We start from the raw sequence: 20,573 nt of genomic DNA on the forward strand, positions 1-20,573 counted from the left end.
GTGGTGGTGATGATAGTACCAGCTGTGGCATTAATTAATCGTGAAGTTGTTGTTGTTGTTGGTGTTGTGGTAGTAATGGCAGTGGTCTTAATCGCAGTGGTAGAAGTGGTGAAGGTGTCATTAACTGTGGTGGATGTGGTGGTGGTGGATGTTATTTATTTCTCGTTATAATCTCGTGGTGGTGAATGTGGTGGTGATGGCAGTGATGGTGGTAGTGTTGACAGTGAAGGTAATGGTTGTGATGGTGATGGTGTTAGAGACAAGGATGTTAACATCGGTAACAGTAATGGAGGTACCGACAGCACCGTCCTTTGGGGGGGGGGGGGGGGGGCGGTAGCGCCGTCACTGTATGGAGCTGGAGGGTTGGCTTTGATGGTGCAATTGCTCGACATCATTACAGTCGAAGTAGTAAATCACAGCGATAATGCCGGTGATGATGATGACCTATACACGCGGCGACGAGGGGCATTTCTTTGCAATGAAAGTTAGGAGGTGGTGGCGGTGGTGGCGGCAAGAAAGCTACCTGAGTGCACCCAACTCCCGGTCAAAAGCGGAGGGCTTGTGGAAACAGGTCTCGCCCGCCTGAGGAACGCAGACGGGGGGAGTGGCCTGCGTGCCAGCTCCCTTGGGGCGTGCTGACATGGTAAAAAAAAAAAACTTATCCAACCAGCGGGTCACACTGCAGTTATCACGCACGGTAAGTACACGACACAGCCCACTATACACGTGCGGTGGGACAAAGCGCTTCCACAACCCCCCGAAGAGATGAAGGCTTCCTGTTAGGGTTAGGTATGGCTGGGTCTAGTGATGGTAATGCTCAGAAAGCGTTTATTTATCTGTGTGGCACCTTGGAAGCGAACGGGGTTCGTGGGAGTGAGCGAAGTGAAGTGGGGCCGCGTGCAGGGGTGGTAGACGCGTTGGTGAGATACCAAGAATTTAGTTAGTCCGGGAGCAGTGGCTGAGAGAGGTGTCCGCGGCCTCCCTCCCTCGCTCGTCTATGGCGCGGAGCTCTCAGTTACCTCCACGCAGCGGAGGCGAGTGGCACGGATACGCTCCACGCCCACTCCCACCACCACGGACTTGCTTCTCTATACACCCTCATCCACCAGTGATGTATTGCTTCTCCATTCTGTGTCATCTGAATGAATCAGGATCCAGAAGTTTGGAGGCAGTGAGCGACTTTGTGGAGTGAGACACTTTGATAGACGAGTGCTCGACCAAAAGATACAAAGCTGTAGAAAAGTAAATCATTCTTTCTCCACGCAAGTGCTTCCTCTATCACTTGAAACAACTGTGAAGTGTGGACAATCAAAAGTGCCAAAGTGACGCTGACGAGTTTGACAGTGTCCCGCGGCAAGCTGGGCCCCGCGAGTGTTCCTGGTCCTCTGTGCTCGTCTGTACCAATACAAAAGGTCAGTATTGGTGGACATTGGTGTCTCTTTTTTACATGTTACGTGTACGTGAGTGCTGCATGCATCTGTTGAAGGTTCAAGGGGGTGTTTTACCGAGTTCTCAGAAGACGAATGAAAAAAAATAAACTTCCAAGAAACTAACAAACTTGAAATTCCGTGTTTTACAAGAAGAGAGAGAAAGGAAAAAAAGTTCGCTTCATGCTCTGCAGAGTCGGGTCCGTCCCTTTGTCATTCGCCAACAATATCCGCGACTGGCGTTTCGTATTTCTCCGAAGGGCAACCACCTCGGATCGGCGGCTGCCCCTCACCTGCCGTCGCCGCTGCCGCCGCCGCCGCCGCCGCGCCACTGCCGCCGCACCTTTCTGCTCCTCGTCTCACCTGGCCGGCGGCGACGTCTCAGTCCGGTGCCCAATAAAAGGAGAGGTTGTCGCTACTCGGAATTATAATACGTTTTTAAAATTTTCTCCGTTAATAATGTTAAAACCCTCATCTATTGATTCAAATCCGAGTCTATAGAGAACCGAGCATCGTCCTTGATAATATGAAAGCGAGCCTCGGACATCACTTGATTACCTCCGGATTTCTAGACAAGTGAGAGACAAAGAAGCGAAGGGGAGGAGCACTTCTGAGAAACAATAGCGGCGATGTTAGCGGAGAGGCGGAAGAGGGAGGAGGAGGAGGGTGAGAGAGAGAGAGAGAGAGAGAGAGAGAGAGAGAGAGAGAGAGAGAGAGAGAGAGAAGGGCAACCTGGAGGCAATTTAATGCTACCCAAAAATGGAGGAGGACTATTAATTTTGACTTGTCTGAAGGAACTGTTGATTTCAAGCCATTCTAAACAGTTTATCTTGCATCGCTCCAAGGATATCACACGCCAGATTTACCTAACTACCCAATCATTACTCTTATTACCATTACTATCATTACTTTTATCATTATTCCTTAAGTACACAAAGCGCCCGCTGTAGTAGACGTAAGACCAAGGGAAAACCAGACTACTTACACACCTACACCCACCCACACACACACTTACATCAAGACGCTAGAAACTTCCCCGCATCCTCCCTTCCTTTTCCTTATAATTCATCACGTTCTGGAAAGTCTCAGTGTTGAAGTCCATCGGCGACAAACAAGATAATCCCCGAGCCCCGGGAAGCGTGTGGCAACTCAAGGGCGTATTTTTTGTGTAATCTCATTCATGGAATCGGCGCTGCCAGAGTGTCATACGCAAGTCACTGGGTTTCGTGCATTTTCCATAAAGAATCGTAGCCTTGGTGGCGAAGGCGCGTGACTAAACAGGTATACATTGCCGTGTGTTATAGGAAAGGCTCGCTGACGTAATCTGACTTGTTATGTGAGGGGGGGGCCGTCTCACCTCTCCCAACACCGGTTCCCTAACGACCCTAATTAGATCTCCCTCTTGAGCCGTGCGAGCCCGTCTAGCAGTCTGCGTGGGACCTTGTGTTTGTTCCATCTTATCTCGCCACGTATTTGGGTTTTTATCTCGTACAGTTATTGGCCGAGCGATTGACAGAGCACGTGAAAAGTGTCGGGGCGAGGTGTTGATAGCGATGGGTTGCTATGACGACGCTCCGTTGGCGAGTAAGCAAAATTGTTCGTGGCGTAACCGACCTGCTGCTGCTCCCGCCGAAATTCCGAGAACCGCGCCACCGCCTTTTGAATGTCCGATTGTGGCTTTGTCTTGGAATATGGCTGTGTATGTGTACCTAGGGGAGAGAGAGAGAGAGAGAGAGAGAGAGAGAGAGAGAGAGAGAGAGAGAGAATCTGGGGCTATTAGTATGTGTGAGGGTACGTTTCAAGAATGTGGAGAGAGGTGTCATTAGTCTGGGGTTAATAATTGGTGTTGCTACTTCCAGGAACCGCGGGCCAAAGTAACAGATGGTGGAGGGAGGGAGGGAGAGGAAGCGAGAGTGGGGAGGAGGGGGGAGAGGGGAGGAAGGAAGTAGAGGAAAACGCTAAATATAACTTGGCTAACTTCTTCACCCACACGCATTTCATTTTGGGAGAGTCGTTCCCTAGACAAACTTATTGATGCTCTCTCTCTCTCTCTCTCTCTCTCTCTCTCTCTCTCTCTCTCTCTCTAAGTTCCCAGGGTATTCACCACGCTCACACCAACGTAAATAGGAAAATGTATGCGGATAAAAAACAAGTGTATTCCCCGTTAGCAATGGAGGCCAGTAGCTGCGTGCCTGTCATTTTTCCTTGAAGCGGCTCGGTTTGGGATGATAAGTACCGGGAATCGTGTAAGCCAGCCAGCCAGCCACCGTCTGTCTATTCAGGATCCCGTCTCTTAGGGAAAAGTCATTTTAATACCCTAATGATAGTGATTTACTCCCGGTATAATCACATGCACTGGAGTGGCTCTTGTCCCCTTCCTCTTCGTGTGTGTCACTCAAAGGCGGGACGCGACGCTCAATAACCCCAGCGTTCGGTCTTTCCAGCATCCATTACTGTCTTTGTGATGGCGGGCTAAACACGGGTGACGATAATAAAAGGGAAATGAAAATATATACCTATCGTGCAAATTTAACCGCAGTGAAAGCTCGACTGTCAGCAGGAACCTTGGCAACCAGCGGCGTGTGGCATCGTTGTCAGCTGATTCACGGAATGCGATGCTGCCGCGTGCGGGTGGCGGACACACGATACTCAGCTCTGTGTTATGTCCACCAGAATATTGTTTCACTGATTGCTTGGTTATATATTTATGCTAGGTGACTTTTTGTTACTCTCATTTTCGATATTCATAGTACAGCACGAGCGTTGGGCGTGGTTCGAAAGAATGTTATCGACGCGTGCTGTACGACGTTAGGGCTTTACCAAGAAGAAACTTTCTAAGAGCAATTCTTAGTAAACCATAAGAGGCCAAGGTGTGAGGGGCATGCTATATTGAGAGAAGGAAACTGTTACTCGTGAAAAAAAAATAAAACTAGCTTCTCAATCCCCCTCACCATCCATCGCTCACCCATGAGATGCTAAAAGGATGCTGCTGCCTGAGCTTCATGCCTCCATGCACCATGATGCTCCTCGCTACAAATCAACATGCCTGCGTCAAGCACAAGGCTCTCCTAACACCTCAGGGGCTGCCGTGCCCCGCCCTGGCCCTCGACGCGGCCGCTAACAATGAGATACCTTGGCGTCACTCTGACTGAGCTTAGGAAACCCCCAACACGCCTAATCTCTTACGTCACTGTCACGTCACTGCTTAAAATCCCCTTATCCTTTGAGGACGTGGGATTGACGTCATAAAATATATATATATATATATATATATATATATATATATATATATATATATATATATATATATATATATATATATATATATATATATATAGTCCGCGTGTGTGTGTGTGTGTGTCGTGAATCATTATGGCGCAGTTTTTCCATGAATTCCTGCCAAGCCCGTCCTCCGTCCTAGGGCCGCCCCCTCGCTCCCCGCACCCATTGCTCTATACACGGCCAAGACATCGCTGTCGCCGCCGCCAAATATAGTAATCATTACATCCTCGGCCGCCCGCATGCCTCCGCTCCTGACACGCCCGCCGCCGTGACTCACCCGCCAGCAGCTGAGGGCGGACGCTGTGTTCCCGCCACCCCGTCACCCTTGAAGCCTGTACATCGCGCCATAACTACCATACACACGCCGCACCCACAACAACAAAACACACACACACACACACACACACACACACACTGGCCTGTCGCCACAGCGTCATCTTGGCCTGGCCTCGGTCACTACCCTGAGCCTTCCGTGCCACGCCTGTGTGTGCATGTGTCCAGCTGTGTGTTTAGCATGATTTGAGCGTATTTGTGGGCTGTGGCGTGTGGAAATTCTTCTCTCTCTCTCTCTCTCTCTCTCTCTCTCTCTCTCTCTCTCTCACACACACACACACACACACACACACACTCACCGAATGGCAATGACAACATAACTGTAACGACCTGTTTTACGGTTTCGCGACCACGCATTGCTTTAAGCCGCCAGCACGACGGTCGTCTCATAACAGGCGTGTCACCCTTATGCCAGTTAATAATGGGTCGTGGGATTGCGAGGAGTGATTGCCAGCGCGGCGAGTATTGATGAGTTTTAGTCTTCTAGGAAGGATAGCTTCGCGGAACGGAAAGTTAGTGTAAACGAGAGAGAGAGAGAGAGAGAGAGAGAGAGAGAGAGAGAGAGAGAGAGAGAGAGAGAGGAGTGTATGTATATGGTACAAGGAATTTGATTAATGATTGTATTGGAAAGAGTTTTGTCATGTGTGGTGACCAGAATATTGTGTTTCAGGTCATGATGTTGGTGTGTCCTGGTTGTCACGTCGGGATGGCCGCCGCCCCAGTCCTACCCGCGGCCCACTGCCTGCCTGCCGCCCACCTCACGGCGGCGGGTGTACAGCCGCCTTACGTCTGCGGCCGGATGTTCCAGATGGGCGGAGCAGCGGGGCTACGGCCGTGCCTGACAGTGCCTCACGACGCCTGCCACGTCATCTGCTGTTTGTCCTGCCCGCACTCCTGCACCGTCCTTCGGCCCTGCGTCGCCTCCGAGGCGCGCAACAGCCTCCACACCTCTGGCGGTGGGCTGTTGGAGGGGCAGGGGGACAACGGACGAAGCACCTCTCCCGACACCAAGATCAACCATATGGGCAGCCACAACCCTTTCTTCACGACCTGTCAGGCTGCCCTGCCGGCTGCCAAGGCGTGCCCCACCAACTGCTTTCTGCCGAGCCCTACGCATTCCCAGCTCGCGCAAGCCGCCTCTCTCAACCCTTTCCTCGTAAGCTCCTCAAACTCCTTACCCACCACTAAAGTTGCCCCGAAGGTGACGCTCACTCCTCCACCTGAACCAGAGAAGAATGACAGCCAGGTCCTCACGGAGACGAGACGCAAGCTGGAGGAAAGTGGCTGGTATCACGGGTCCCTCACGTGGCAGCAAGCCGCGACACTTTTGCGAGACACTCCTGTCGGCACCTTCCTGCTGCGGGATTCAGCCAGTCCGCAGTGCCTCTACTCCCTCAGCGTGAACACCACCAACGGCCCCACTAGCGTCAGAATCCACTACTCCTGCGGCAGGTTCAGACTGGACTGCACCGGCCACAGCCAAAGACACACGCCAGAGTTCACGGGCGTGGTGGAGCTGGTTGAGCACTACGTGAACGTGGCCTCCACCCAGGTGTGGGTCGACCATGAAGGAAACACCTTTAGCCCTATTGACATCAGGCGGCCGCTGCGACGCTCGACCCCATCGCTCCAGCACCTGTGCCGCCTCGCCATCAGCGCCTCCGGCGGGAACACTAAGAGCAGCAGCAGTAGTGACCTGCCTCAAGCTCTACAAAGCTTCCTTCAGGCCTACCCGCACACGGTCTGACACGGGCGATGCGACACGCCCTGTGGGCTTGCTTCAAGAAATACCTGCGCCTGCTCTCGCCATCTTACCCAGTAATCTTGGACTGACTGGGCTGACCTCTGCCCAGCCAAGGCGATGTAAAAGAGAGAGAGAGCGGGAGAGGCTAACGCACAAACTTGACTGCGAGCTGCAGCTGTGGGTGCCAAACGTCTCAAAGTGCATCTGTGATCATCTCAACACATGGTAGCTACTCTAGGACCAACAACCCCGTCACATCCCCTCCCACATGGTAGTATGTCCCCCCAACGCCCTGCCCCACCCCGTCCCGCCCTGAAGGCTGGCTGGGATCAGCTTTTGGCAAATGTCTCATGATCTCATTCCCTCTCCGCCTCCCTATTTCCAAACTCGAGGCTCCCACAAGTACGCTACGAGGACACACTTCCCTACAAATGATTCTGGACTGGACTTGAAGCTCGTGACAACAAATACTTATCGAGATGCAATGGAACCAGAATACTTCCGCCCCGCGGCTCACCTTGACTGTCTCCACCTCTCACTCCTGCCTCACATCCAGGCCCGGGAGGGTTGTTTCCGGGGCACCGGCAGTGAGGTTAATGCGTAATGGACAAGGTTCGCTTGTGCGGGTCGCTTTCATCACTTTTCGGGGAGGGGCAACTGTGGCATGGACCGAACCCTGATGGGCTGCTCTACTGTTAGGGTGACGCCTTATTTATTTAAACGCTTATTTATTTGTAAAGTATTCTCTTATACTCTTCCCGGAGACATGAGTTCCAGTACGACTTGAGGCACATGAAGGGGAAATCAGAGAGACCACGTCGTGTCAGTGTTTACCAGTATTTATCAGAGTTGTACAGGCACGTCATGTGACAGTCGAAAGAGCTTCCATGATGACCTTTAGCTGTCCGGGGTGACGAGGCCTCACTTCTTCTCAGACATATTAGTGTAAGTTACTTTTCGACCAATATATTTAGTATTGTCAAGCAGGAAATATGAATAGAAAAAGTCAGTCACATAACTGGGCTGTGATCCTAGTGTCTCGGGGCGCCGCCGCCGCCGCCACACGGAGCAAAGTGCGTCCTGCAGCAGAAGGCAGCGGTATGTAGGGGGGACGGCGGGGGCTGTGCCGCCACCTGCCTGTCCCTCCACAACTGTGTGTCACCACGGCGGGAACGCAAAATATCCGAGGCGTTCGTGGCATAATCAAAGAAGCCTCACCTGATCGCCGAGCCAGGGTCCCCCGAGCAGGCCGCCATCCTTAGTGACGTCACTCCGCTTACGTTGATGACATCACTCACTGTGGCAAGGCTCGGGAGGCCTCGGCCACGGTGACGCTTCCCCCAGCCACGCCACGCCCCTCCGGCGGCCGGCGACCCCCGCGCCGACACACACTTAGGGGTAATGTGTGTGTGTGTGTGTGTGTGTGTGTGTATGTGTGTGTGTGTGTGGCAGAGGACTCCTGCTGCTACTACTCACCTGCAAATGAGAAAGAACGCTAAATTAGTTTGTTTCATCACGAAGCTGCAACATCAAAAAATAGATAACTAAATACATTGTAAACTCTTCAGTCATACGATGATTTATTTTATAGGAAAAAATCATCTATTTGTTGACGCACATTTGATGTACTTTCTATTACAATTACAATTATTATTATTATTATTATTATTATTATTATTATTATTATTATTATTATTATTATTATCATCATCATCATCATTGGGTTTGTTCTTTTTAATCATTACTTTTCTTTTTGTTATCCTTACTGTCATGTCTTTTTTATCTTTATCATCGGATCACATCAAACTCCAGTGTACTGTTTTAAGTCATCAAGTTCTCTGATCATTCTCGTGTCCGGTGCGTCGTGATTGGTCGGCATTTGTACAGCCTCGTGTGTCTGGCGTCAGGACTCGGGCTTAGGTGTTTGTCTGTGGCTCGTGACGTCCTCTGAAGAGCGACCTCACATGGGTACAAGTGTCACATGGTTTGTACTTACGTGCGTTACCACGTCCAATGTGAATAAATATATTTTTTATGTAATGCTCCTTTTATTCCCACACCACAACACGTTTTTTTTATTATCATGGAGGGAGTTAAGGAGTGTCAGCGAACATAAGGGAAGAGGAGAAGCTGACTGATAAAGGTCTGGGAATAATGAATGATACACCTCTACTACCTGACGTGATTCATGCTAGGACAGAGTGAAGAGGTAGCAATGGGTGGATAAGTTTGGTCTTGAACGTCCTTTGGTGAAATAAGCATAGTCCAAACTTCATACTTGACTCATGAAGGAAGGGAGTGAAGGGGTGTCAGTAAACAACCACGTGAAGGTGATGTATGGCGTTGATGGTGAATTGTAAAGCGAGGTAAGTTGTCCGCAGACCTTAAGTATATTGCTTCTGGTGGTGCTTGGGACGGAAAGTATGAACAATTTCAAACAAGTAATTATGTCAACTTGGGGGCTACAAAGGAGGAGAAGGAGGAGGATGAATTTATGGTGCCCAGTGGAGGGACAATATTGTGCTGGGAAGAGGCAAAGCCAACTGTAAGACGGCAAAGGAAGGAGGACAAAGGGTGAGTGACAGGCAAGTGTTATCAACCTGTCCTTTAGCTACGAGAAAGTGGCATACTTTCACTCCTCAGGTAACGGGAGGCGTGTCCACTTAACAATGTAGTTTCTTAATCCAAGGCTCTGGACATGGGAAGGAGTGTTCTGAAATATATAAAATAATAAAAGAAAAGAAAATGTCAGTTGCGGAAAAGCAAGGATGAGGCAGTCCTCGGAAACTGGTGAGTTGATCGCTGGAGGGCAAGAGGAGAACAATGAGAATATTTTGAAGGAAAGAATAAAAAGAGTAATGTTCTCAATGAGTAAAGGCTTCTCAGGAATACTACCTCTGACTGCACATCATATCCCTAATTGCTGACTCGGGGGTTGGGGCAAAAACTACTCTCAATAATTATTCTAAAGAAACAGAAACGTTTCTTTGACGTCACAAAACACGCAGGATTAAATCATCCATTAGCTCAGAGTAAGGAATTGATGTGCTATTTATTAGTGCTTGAAATGGCAATAAAACCAAAATATGTAAAATTCCATCAACTTAAAGCGGAGGAATCGTCAGATATAAGCAGTTTCGCACTTGAATAATAATTACGTGTAACTAAAGAGGATGGCACCTCCTCCCCGCCTGAAGCTGACGACACGGTGTTCGCGAGAGTCCTTCTGCATTAAATATTTAAATCAATTTCTGTGTTTTTGACGGGGTTCACGTAGAAAACAATTTTTACAAAACTATTGACAACTTAAAAGTCCTGAGAAAATTTGGCCTCTCAGTATAGGGATGACAAGGATTCTGGAATTGTGGACACTTATTGCGATGATTATTTTAATGAGAACAAACTTGAAAATGAGTTCATGAGAGTATCGAGGAAGATGGTGTATATACGACGCTGTTCCCTTTTACTGATGGAATTAAATGGTCTTGATGGAAACTTGATGAGCAAGATCTATTTAAACATAAGTATGGAATTAGTTTTCCCGAGTTTCAACATAAACACTCAATCAGATGAGTCTAGAAGAGAAATCCAATATGATTTAAGTAAACTACGAACTACTCACATCTTTCCTCAGCCACAGACTATCGCTCGTTTAAAATATTCAATGTGCGAGGCAGGTTCATTAGTGGAGTATATTTACAATCTCTCACCCCGCTCCCAGATGCCAACTATACTCAAGGCCGCTGTCCAATTCTGAATGGAGTATGAATCCCATGCGTGCGTTGGCTCCACCCACACACAGCTATGAAGCCAAATTGAATTAACGGGCTACATTCTTAAACATTCCGGCACCCAAGCACACACGTTCCACAAGGCTTTCATAGGACTTCTTTGCCTTTCCAGGGGTAGTTTCATGATCCAGGTGGTAGTTGAACAAGGCTTCTGTACCTTGAACGTGAAAAAAACCCCACTCATGAGAACGGGTTTGATCTCCTTTTCAGACTTTGGAAATAGTTATATGTGAGGGCGAGACGTCTAATAAGCATACCGACCAATGACTGTTTGCCTCATCGACTCCCTTTTTCATACTGACTGTCTTTAGATCCTACCTGTCATTCCGCCACAGTAAGAGGGAGAGCGGAGATCAGGACGTATTAAGGGTAAGGAAGACAGAGGGGAAAGTGGGGGGGAGGAGGGGGTTCGTGTCGCGTGTCGGGGAAGCAGATCTGTCTGGTGCCCTACGTGACTGGCATATGCACCCTCAGTAATCCTCTCTCTCCTCGTGGCAAGGTCTCGGGCGGGCGTGGCTGGCCTTCCTCCAAGCCCGTTACCTAACCCAGTCATACGCGCTGGCCACTAGTTCCTGGTGGTGATGACTTCCTAATGTTAAACAGGAAAAGTTTGGTCCGGGAAGTCTGGTTTAAAGGGGTTGAGTTCAGGAGTACAGATGATGATGATGATGGTAATGGTGGTGGTATTAATGCTAAGCTTTTACTAGGAATAATGAGTTAGAACCATCAACCAAATACACTCCCTCTCTTTCTCCCCTTCAACGCTTCCTCTGTACTGGGTAAGAGAATGACTGACTGGCTGAATGAGTGACTGCCCGACTGACTGAATGAGTGAGTGACTGACTGGCTAACAAGGCGCCAACAAGCGGCGTTCTTGACTCTGTTCATTGTGGTGATGCTCTTCTGGGAAAACTGCTTCATCCTGAGTGTGTGCGTGCGTTGTGTTGCGAGTATGTGTGTGTGTGTGTGTGTGTGTGTGTGTGTGTGTGTGTGTGTGTGTATGCGCGCACACACGAGAAAGAAAACTAAAACAAGACAATAAACTAACAAGCGTGACATCGGCGCCACACCTACTAAGACTATCAACCAATGAATGTGTTGCGTGCCAAGGGTCGAGGCCAGGGAGAACATAGCTGACGGGGGGCTTCACTGGCAGCACCACATCGCTCACGTTCTCAAAATGTGACGCTTCAACATCATGCGAGGCGCTGAAGGTCGAGTACCAGGAAGGGGAATTAGGCTGCGGACGGCTCGTAGATCAAAGGGGTGCCATATATGTCTGGCTCTTTTATGGCGTCAGACGGAGGCAGAGAAGAAAAGTCATGTCTGTGCGGAAACGTATTTTTGAGCTAGAGTATATAGCTATTTTTCTAATTTCTTTTTTACGACTCAATTTTTGGAGGCTATTGTAAATGTGTTAATGTTTATTTTTTTCATAACTGCCAAGAAACAGCGCTCTGATATTAAACAGGAAAAAAAGAAGAAAAGGAAGAAGAGGAAAAAGAAGGAGAAGAAGAAAAAGAAGAAAATGAAGAAGATGAAAAGAAGAAAATGATACTGATAATAATAATAATAATAATAATAATAATAATAATAATAATAATAATAATAATAATAAGAAAAAAAAAGAAGAAATAGAAGAAAATAATAAATAAAAGACAAAGAAAAGGACGAAAAAGAAAAAAAGAAAAGAAAAAGAAGTAAAAAGACAAGGAGCCTGGCATGCGGTCCCTTCCACCCCAGCTATGCCCCACGTGGTGTTCCCCAGCTCATCGGCCCTCTTCAGCCTGGGGGATACACGTCCGGGAAAGGCCCCCACGCAACGCTCTCTCCGCGGCCCCGTGTGAGCTGCGCGCCGCCGCCCTCACTCCTCCAAGAACCGCATTAACTCATCTAAGCTGGAACGGCCAACCGGGAAACGGGCAGATGCGGTGTTGATCGGCGGGACCTTTGACGGATTTGTTTCAATGACGCTTTCCTGCAAGTATACAATTTGGCTCTAATGATGGGGTTGAATTGCCTTCGTAACCATTTCTTGAGGTGGGGTTTCTATAGCCTGGAAGAGGGTGGTTCACTGGTGACCAAAGTTGAGTGTTACCTCCAACCTAATAAAGTCGAACTGATAACTTAGTCAATATTTGTTATCCCTCAGTCCTCTTGTATTTCTGGACACCTTTTCTCTTCTGCCTCAGTCGATTTTAGGACACCAGTTTCAAGTAATAAAAGAAACATACCAAGTTCGATTTGACAACATGATGAATACCCGAAATTGACCTCTCTTTTGGCTACTCTTTACTTTTTACTTTTGTGGGAGCGGCGAGTAGCGGGCTTTTTTTGCACCCTTTTTGTTGCCCTTGAGCCGTATCCTTTAATGTAAAAAAAAAACCTTCTGTAATATCTCTTCTTTTCCTATTATCTTCTCTATCCATATCTCCGCCTCGACATTTAGGATATCCGTTTCAAGTGATAAAGTTCAAATTAATGGCGTCAAGACTAGTCGTTCTCTCTTAAACATCTTATTTTATATTTTATTTGTCTTATTTCACTGTGCTGCCTCGGCCTCATGATTGTGATCACGTAATGTCGGCAGGCGCCTCTTCGTCATCAGTAAGCAAGGCCGTTCGTGTTGACGCTACGCATTGCACAAGAGAGGCTGACGCGGTTCATGCTCGTCCTTTTGATAAGCGTCGCAAGTGTGAGGCAAGCGCATAGCATTTCATCCACACTTCTCCTGGTCCTCAATTTCGTCATGCGGGTTGTGAATATTTGACGAACTTTCCTCGTCGCAAGTGGGCAAACAAGCTATGAGTATTGCGAGTCATGGAGTAATGGAAATCCTACCCCCGTGACCTTTAAAGCAACACAATAACGTTCTGAGAAAAACACACACCTTCAGAAGAGGCAACTCAAGGAAGAACAAACACACAATAAAGTCTAAAAGCATTCCTCGTTTACAGTCAACAACCCTCAACTCATCCTCTCTAGTTTTATCTTATTTTCTATTCTGCCCCATGATGAGGACGATACTTTTTTGGGCACCTGCTCTTTAGAATACAAACAAATCGATTCAAACATTCAAAGTCATGTACCTTTCGTCTTTATCTCTTGAATGATGTTTGTCTACTCAGCGACAACCATCCCTATGCGGCTCAGAGTATCTTCCTCTCGTGCCTGGTTTTATAGAACAGCCCCTTTCAGTTTAACAATTAGACGCTACCACAAACTTCAAGGCGTGTCATGTATACGAAACATTTTTCTTTTCTTGGAGTGAATCTTGAAACTCGCGATACGTTGCGACACTGTACTCATTAAAGTTTGAAGTTGCATTTGAAGTTAGGATTGACAGACGGCATCCTCGTAATCCCAGCTATTCAATCGCCCAAAATAACCAGTCATTGGCGCGGCTTAAGAAACACTCACCTCGGCACTCCATCACTGAGTCAGCTGACCACTTGCCTGGCGCCATTGTGAAGGTCAGAATGATCTCTCTCTCTCTCTCTCTCTCTCTCTCTCTCTCTCTCTCTCTCTCTCTCTCTCTCTCTCTCTCTCTCTCTCTCTCATTTCCATAATATGTACCAAGCAAATAATGTTTTCATCAGCTTCCACACAGGATTCGTCCCGCATACTGACGACGGCTCGGCAGGCTGTGTTAACACGTTCGGGCTCTTCCTGGAATGTGAGCACCTTCATGTACTGCCAAGTGTGGGAAGCTCATGTGCGTCTTTGATATCTACTGTAATGACTCCATATTCTACGTTATTTGTTATACTGCTATGGTCTACGTCAACTGTTATGATGAAAATACGTTCGGTGTTACTCGATCATTGTAATGACATAAAGGCCTACGTTATTTGTTAGTATGATGAATTGTTTGCATGTTTAGGATAATTATATTGCTATTTATTATTATAACGCTATTATCCATGCTATTGATCAATATAATATAAAGTTGTTGTTAAAGAGTTACTCCCTCCTAAAAGGAAGGAGCACGGGCCTTTGCCAATGGCGGCCCGTAGCAGGACAGACCGACTCTATCGGCTGTCGTCAGCCGAGCCGACCAAGTCGGTGTGTCGACGAGGACTGGTGTGTCTCTGATATAAAGCTTAGCACTGTTTATTTGTTAATATTATGCTCTATGGTATTTAATATAAAAATAGGTTTATGGTCTATGAGCAAAACTAATTACAATTGTTGAGTGGTCTCTACTCCCAGGGTCAAAGAGAAGTGATTGATTTCATGTGTATGGAGAGCTGCTCTGAATTTCACGCTGCACCCATTGCATGAAAACAACAATAACAAGTACTGCTTCAGTTTACGGTTCACACATTTATATAATTTACTGTTTCCTCTTTAGCCTTTCAGGTTTATCTGCTTCAAAAAATTAATGTAACGAGCCAAAGAAGGATCTACAATAAGAGGTGATCATAATATTTAGAAACCTAAGAAAAAATAACTAATGCAGTGCGTGAACCTTGGTCAATATAATCATAGGAATTTATAACGAGACTCATTGGTCAGTGATTAAATTTCACTTAATCTGGAGTAATCCATTTAGCTTCTCATTTTTCACCTTTTGCATGAAAATTTTATTTACGGCAATGCATTCCAATCCTAAATGTTCGTTTCCTCCGGAGAGGGAAGATTGGCCCTTGTCTAGCGACGGCCCATTAAAGGACATTGTTGTTGTTGTTATTGTAGTTGTTCAAAGATTTTGTCCCTCCGCAGAGGGGCCATGGGCTTTTGTCGGGTGGCGGCGCACGAAGAGGGTGGCGACAAACTAACTCTATCGGCTGACACCGACCAAGTCGAATTGCCGACGAGGACTGGCGTGACTCGTTCCTTTAGTTTTCAGGGCGATGACATTGATTAGATTATTTATATTTTTATACGTTCAACTCTATTACTCCATCCGATGACATTTAAATTCTCTATTGCCATTAAGAAGATGAATTAACTTCAAAAAATTATCATTGAAAAAAATAAAGGTAACAATGAGCCCCATTCAGAGTGAGCTGATAGATGAAGGGTTTGATAGATTTATTGGGGCGTACATGTCGATAAAGAGGAACACATCCCTAGCGAAGGTTCGCCACACTACACAGCAGTCCGGCCTCCAACACCCGCCAGGGAGAACGCGCCACACAGAAAACACGGCAGTGGCGGGGAGACCACGCGAAGGGACGGGGCGGGGACAACCTTCAGCATCGGGTGTGTAAGTGTTCAAGGGGCAAAGTCTGCACTGTGGGAAAAGAACGGAGTAGACTTAGTGTTACCAAACCCATTAATCCAAAAGGGGGGCCGAGGGACCGATAGTTTTACACGGGGGACGGTTAAGGCCAAAATCTTCTCCAGGAGGATGTCATTCCCCGCATCCCCCTCAGCTCGATCCTTGTATATAATTTCATTCCCATTAGTACTCATCAGGAGAAAAAAAGTGAGAAAAAATGGGCATCATACATGAATAATGGCGATTTCCAGACTAAAGGCCGTATTAACCCTTTATTGAGAGTGCCTTATTCTTGCAGCTCGGCCAATTCTCCAGTATTTTTTTTTCTTGTACGAACTATTAGGAATGGTGTGTACATGCACACATTGGAAAATATGTCCAATACTGAAATGTTAAAAGTAAATACATATGATAAAATCATAAAAGCAAAGTCATCCTACTCTGACTACTTCAATAAGAACATCGTGTTACGCCATAATTTTTCAGCCCTTGGTCTGTTTTCTGTGCCATAAAATAATAACAAATAATCCCATCAAACGAGACACGTCAGTCCTCGTCGGCAGACCGACTTTGTCGACTCGGCTGTCGTCAGCCGATAGAGTCGGTCTGTCGACACACTGCTATACGGGCTGCTATAAACTGGCAAGGGCCCGTGCTGCCTCCTGTCAGGAGGGAGCAATCCTTGAACAACAATTCATCAAATCATAAAAAAAGAACGAGAAAAAAATATTCTACGCATGAAACTCTGATTTTAACGATTTTAACACTGCGAAAACAAAGCATTTACAACAATATACGAAATTCCTACTGAGTATTTCAGTAAAGTCGTTAACTGCAGTTTGTGTTCACGCCTTCCACAGTAAGCGATGCTACTCGATTGGTGCGCCACGAGGGATGGATCAGGACGGCTGTGAATGGTGAGCCTAAAGCATGTAAAGCCGCTGAAAGGGAGGCGACGCGTGTGTTCCCCGTGGATCTGAAGGGAAGGGCAGGCTGGCAGCGCATCAAAGGTGGATGTAAGCGACGCCATGCAGGTAATCCAAAATCAGCTGAAGTATTATTGGTCACAGACAAACTGAATGAGCATCGCATCAAGTACTCACTTTAGTATTACTACAATGTTTTCTACCTCGCAAATTATACCTCCTGTAAGCTTTTAATCCTTCATAAGCTCAGATACAGAATGAATAATCTCTCATATAATACTGAAAGTACGTTTGCTCCATAAATCCCTGCCATGTAGACTTTTTTCATAGGACCATAATATTTTTGGGTATCTCTCCGTAAACTTATTTAGGATGTCAAAAGAACTTCCTCCTTTTATCCCTGTTCATGACAGTTTCAAGACGAACTTCGAATAAAAAAATCATCACCATCATCTTTAATATCACTCCATTCTTGTTCTTATTCTTATTATCAATGAATATTTGTCTTTAATCTGTACTACACGCGTGTCCCTTAATTTGAATTACATGTTTACCCTGTGACAAGTGTAGTTCCGAGAATTTTTTCCCGGGAAATAAACAGCAGTGAGTTGGGTACACGTTTGGTACGCAGCCATGACAACAACACAACAAGCACTGCCCCAGCACCAGGACAAAGCATCCTCTTCTCTTTGTTAGCAGCACTAGTATTTCTCTGATCAGTAAAACATTAAAGACCTGTTATAATGAAGCCCGCAAACCGTAAGTGGCAGAGTATAAATATCCTCACTATTTTAATACTCCGATAGCCTGAACACACTCTTCCATCAGCGAGGTACGGTTTTATGGTAGGTTTAAAACAGTCTTTCTTTACGTTACATCCATTATACTTTCGTTTCCTCTGCCCGAGCCACGAGAGACACTGCAAGAACTTAAACACATTATTTATTTTGGTGGCTTCTACAAAACAATGAAACCACACTAAACATTATCCCTTTGTCTGATTTATTTTTCGATAAGGTAGTATTTATTTTTCTTCATGCGGTTGGTGCTTAGATTCTGCCAGATCACAAGTTATTTCCCTTGTGCCTATGTTCTTCATAAACTCGTATTTTACATCTTGACTCCCTTCCTCATTTCAGCTTTGCCTTCCCCGAGTCATGACAACTTAACAGGGAGAAAGCAATTTTGATTTTAATGTCTCTGTTTTCTTATACTAATACTAAGCAAGCACTCCAAGCCTCCATGTGTTTCTATAGGTAATTCCCTACACGAAGCTCACACCCGTTTTAATGTTTGATGTGTTTATCGAGTCTGAGGGGAAGGAGGATTCGTGTAGCAGCTGGTTTGCACAGAATTAAATGTATTATTGTATGCATATTACGAGCATCTTACTCTATCGACTGCACGTTTATACAATAGCGCTTATTAACCTCTTAACTGCGGATTCCCTACCAGAAGACCTCACCAAGCTACAGTAATGGAAAAAAAGTGGCTGCTACAATACAATGAAGAAAAATGTAAAGTCCTGCACCTTGGGAGGAGAATCCAGCATACCAATATCACATGGGAAACACTCCACTATCCACCAAAGAGGCAGAGAAGGACCTGGGACTATATTATCCTACCAGGCTACCAGGGAAGGCAAAATACGTGCCAATCGCAGCGGACAGGTTAAACTAGAAAACGAGATTAGACTATTACCTGTCGACTCAAAAGTTACTGGATATTTAGTGCAACTGAATGATGGTTGATTATATGTTGAAATAAAGAAAAATCAAATTGCTTATAGGAAATGTGAACTAAATCTACCTAGACGTGGTGAAGTAGTTACCGTGCTGCAATAACCTAGTGGGACAAAGAAAGACATATGTAACCAAACTGTAAAGGTCTATTAGTGGTGGGAAGTCGAAGAGAGTTGGCCCCTTCCCTCCACCCCACACACATACACACACACTCACATTGCCACAAGTCAGCACGGTGGTGGGGTGGTAGGCTGCTGTTTGTCCCACCCTAAAATGATGCGACGTTTCAATCAACGGCCCCTAATACCCGACAGCGAACGAGTGCTTGGCTATGAGGAGAATGTCAGACTGATTGATAGACGGACTGATGAATAGGCAAGACATGTAGTTAAGTAGGAAAACAGGATAGATAAAAGTACATGGATAAATATGGAAATCTATGGAAAAAACAACAACAAATTCTTAGATGCAGACATAGATAGACAAACAGATAGATTGGCATATAAAGATGAATAGTTAGAGAAGTATATAGATAGATAGATAAATATAGACAGACAGAATAGACGTAAGGTAGATTGACATGTAAATATAAATAGTTAGATGAACCGATAGGCATAGATAGACAAATATAGCCATAGCGTATGAGTAAGGTGGGGCCACTGGTAGTAAGAGAGGAAGGGAAGCAAAAGAAGAAGAATAAAGGGGCGCAAAAGGAAGGCAAGAAGGAAGAGCAAGAGTAGGCGAGAGAAGAGTGTGTCTTATCTCGTTGTTAGGCGCAGCATCTTTGGTTTACAGACGCTCGTGCCTTTAATAGGAAAGAGGGATGATAAAAAAGATGAAGAGGAGGAAGAAGAGGAGGGAGAATACGTAAAGGAAAGGGAGGAGAATGCAAGGAAGAAATGAAGGATGATGTGAAGTAAGTGGAGGAGGAAAAGAAGAAGAAGAAGAAGAAAGAGAAAGAAAGAAAAATAAGAAGAGAAAGAAAGAAAAAAAGATAGGAAGAAGAAGAAGAAGAAGAAGAAAAAGAAGAAGAAGAAGAAGAAGAAGAAGAAGAAGAAGAAGAAGAAGAGATATGAGGATAGGTAAGGAAGAAAAAAGAAAAATACCAAAGCCAGAAAGGCAGAAAAAAAGAAAAAAAGTGACATGCAGAAAAGAAGGAGGAGGAGGAGGTGACAGCGGAGGAACAGATGTCAAGCAGCTGTCTCTCTCTCTCTCTCTCTCTCTCTCTCTCTCTCTCTCTCTCTCTCTCTCTCTCTCTCTCTCTCTCTCACAAAAGCTATTCATACTCCTCACACCATTATACGAAGAATACAGTATTAAAACTAATGATAAAAAAATAGTTTCAGTAATATCGTTCCCTCGCAAAACAGAATTAAAAACGACCAAAGCATTATATTGACGTTTTATCACGAACACACGAATTTCCTAACATTGCTTTTTACTTCTCATATTCCTTTTTTTTATTACAGGCAGAGGCAGACCAAAGGCTATGATAGAAAAGCCCACGAAATCCAACTCCCACAAAGACAAAAGAATATTCTAAAAATAACAACACCAAAAAAAATAAACTGTGCAAACCAGTGACCAACGTAACATGTCTCACAAGGCCACAGACACACACACACGAAAAAAAGAAAAGAAAAAGCCAACATCTGTATTGCTTTTTCTCTTTTTCTGCACGCCTTGTTTTCGGCAGCCTTGGTCTTCATTCCGCGGCGGATGTCCGAATATTTCTCTGTTTCCTCCGCTTCCCTCCGCACACCCTCCCCGCGCACCGGCAGCACCAGCTCGCACTCATACCCAGGCGCTGTCCTCCCGTTGCCTTACTCACCCTACGATTGTTTTTTTTCTGTCTCACTTTTTTCACCGAACTGTTCCGCTTGACTATAAAAATTGATTCACTTCTTTTCAGGTTACGTATCTGTTTATTTTCAGTGTTTTTTTTCTTTATTCATAGCAAGATTATCCACATTGCAAACGCCAAAAAAATGAATACTTGAGACTTTATATTAGGAAAAGCGTTCACGAATTTGTAGTACGATTCAACTTCTCGCATTACTTCTACATAGCAATCCCTTTCTTGAAAATCCACAAAATACAT

The 20,573-nt window shown here is 45.8% G+C and overlaps 1 protein-coding gene across 1 annotated transcript; it reads left to right on the plus strand.

Annotated features, from left to right (window-relative positions):
• Window positions 1-922: 922 nt before the first annotated feature.
• On the plus strand, window positions 923-8,826 carry LOC126998600 (cytokine-inducible SH2-containing protein-like). The gene is made up of 2 exons (XM_050860505.1): window positions 923-1,412; window positions 5,713-8,826. The coding sequence occupies exon 2, from the start codon at window positions 5,716-5,718 to the stop codon at window positions 6,787-6,789; it is 1,074 nt and encodes a 357-aa protein (XP_050716462.1). The 5' UTR covers window positions 923-1,412; window positions 5,713-5,715; the 3' UTR covers window positions 6,790-8,826.
• Window positions 8,827-20,573: the final 11,747 nt, after the last annotated feature.

This window comes from Eriocheir sinensis, chromosome 14 (genome assembly GCF_024679095.1).
Source record: "Eriocheir sinensis breed Jianghai 21 chromosome 14, ASM2467909v1, whole genome shotgun sequence".
Lineage (NCBI taxonomy): Eukaryota > Metazoa > Arthropoda > Malacostraca > Decapoda > Varunidae > Eriocheir > Eriocheir sinensis.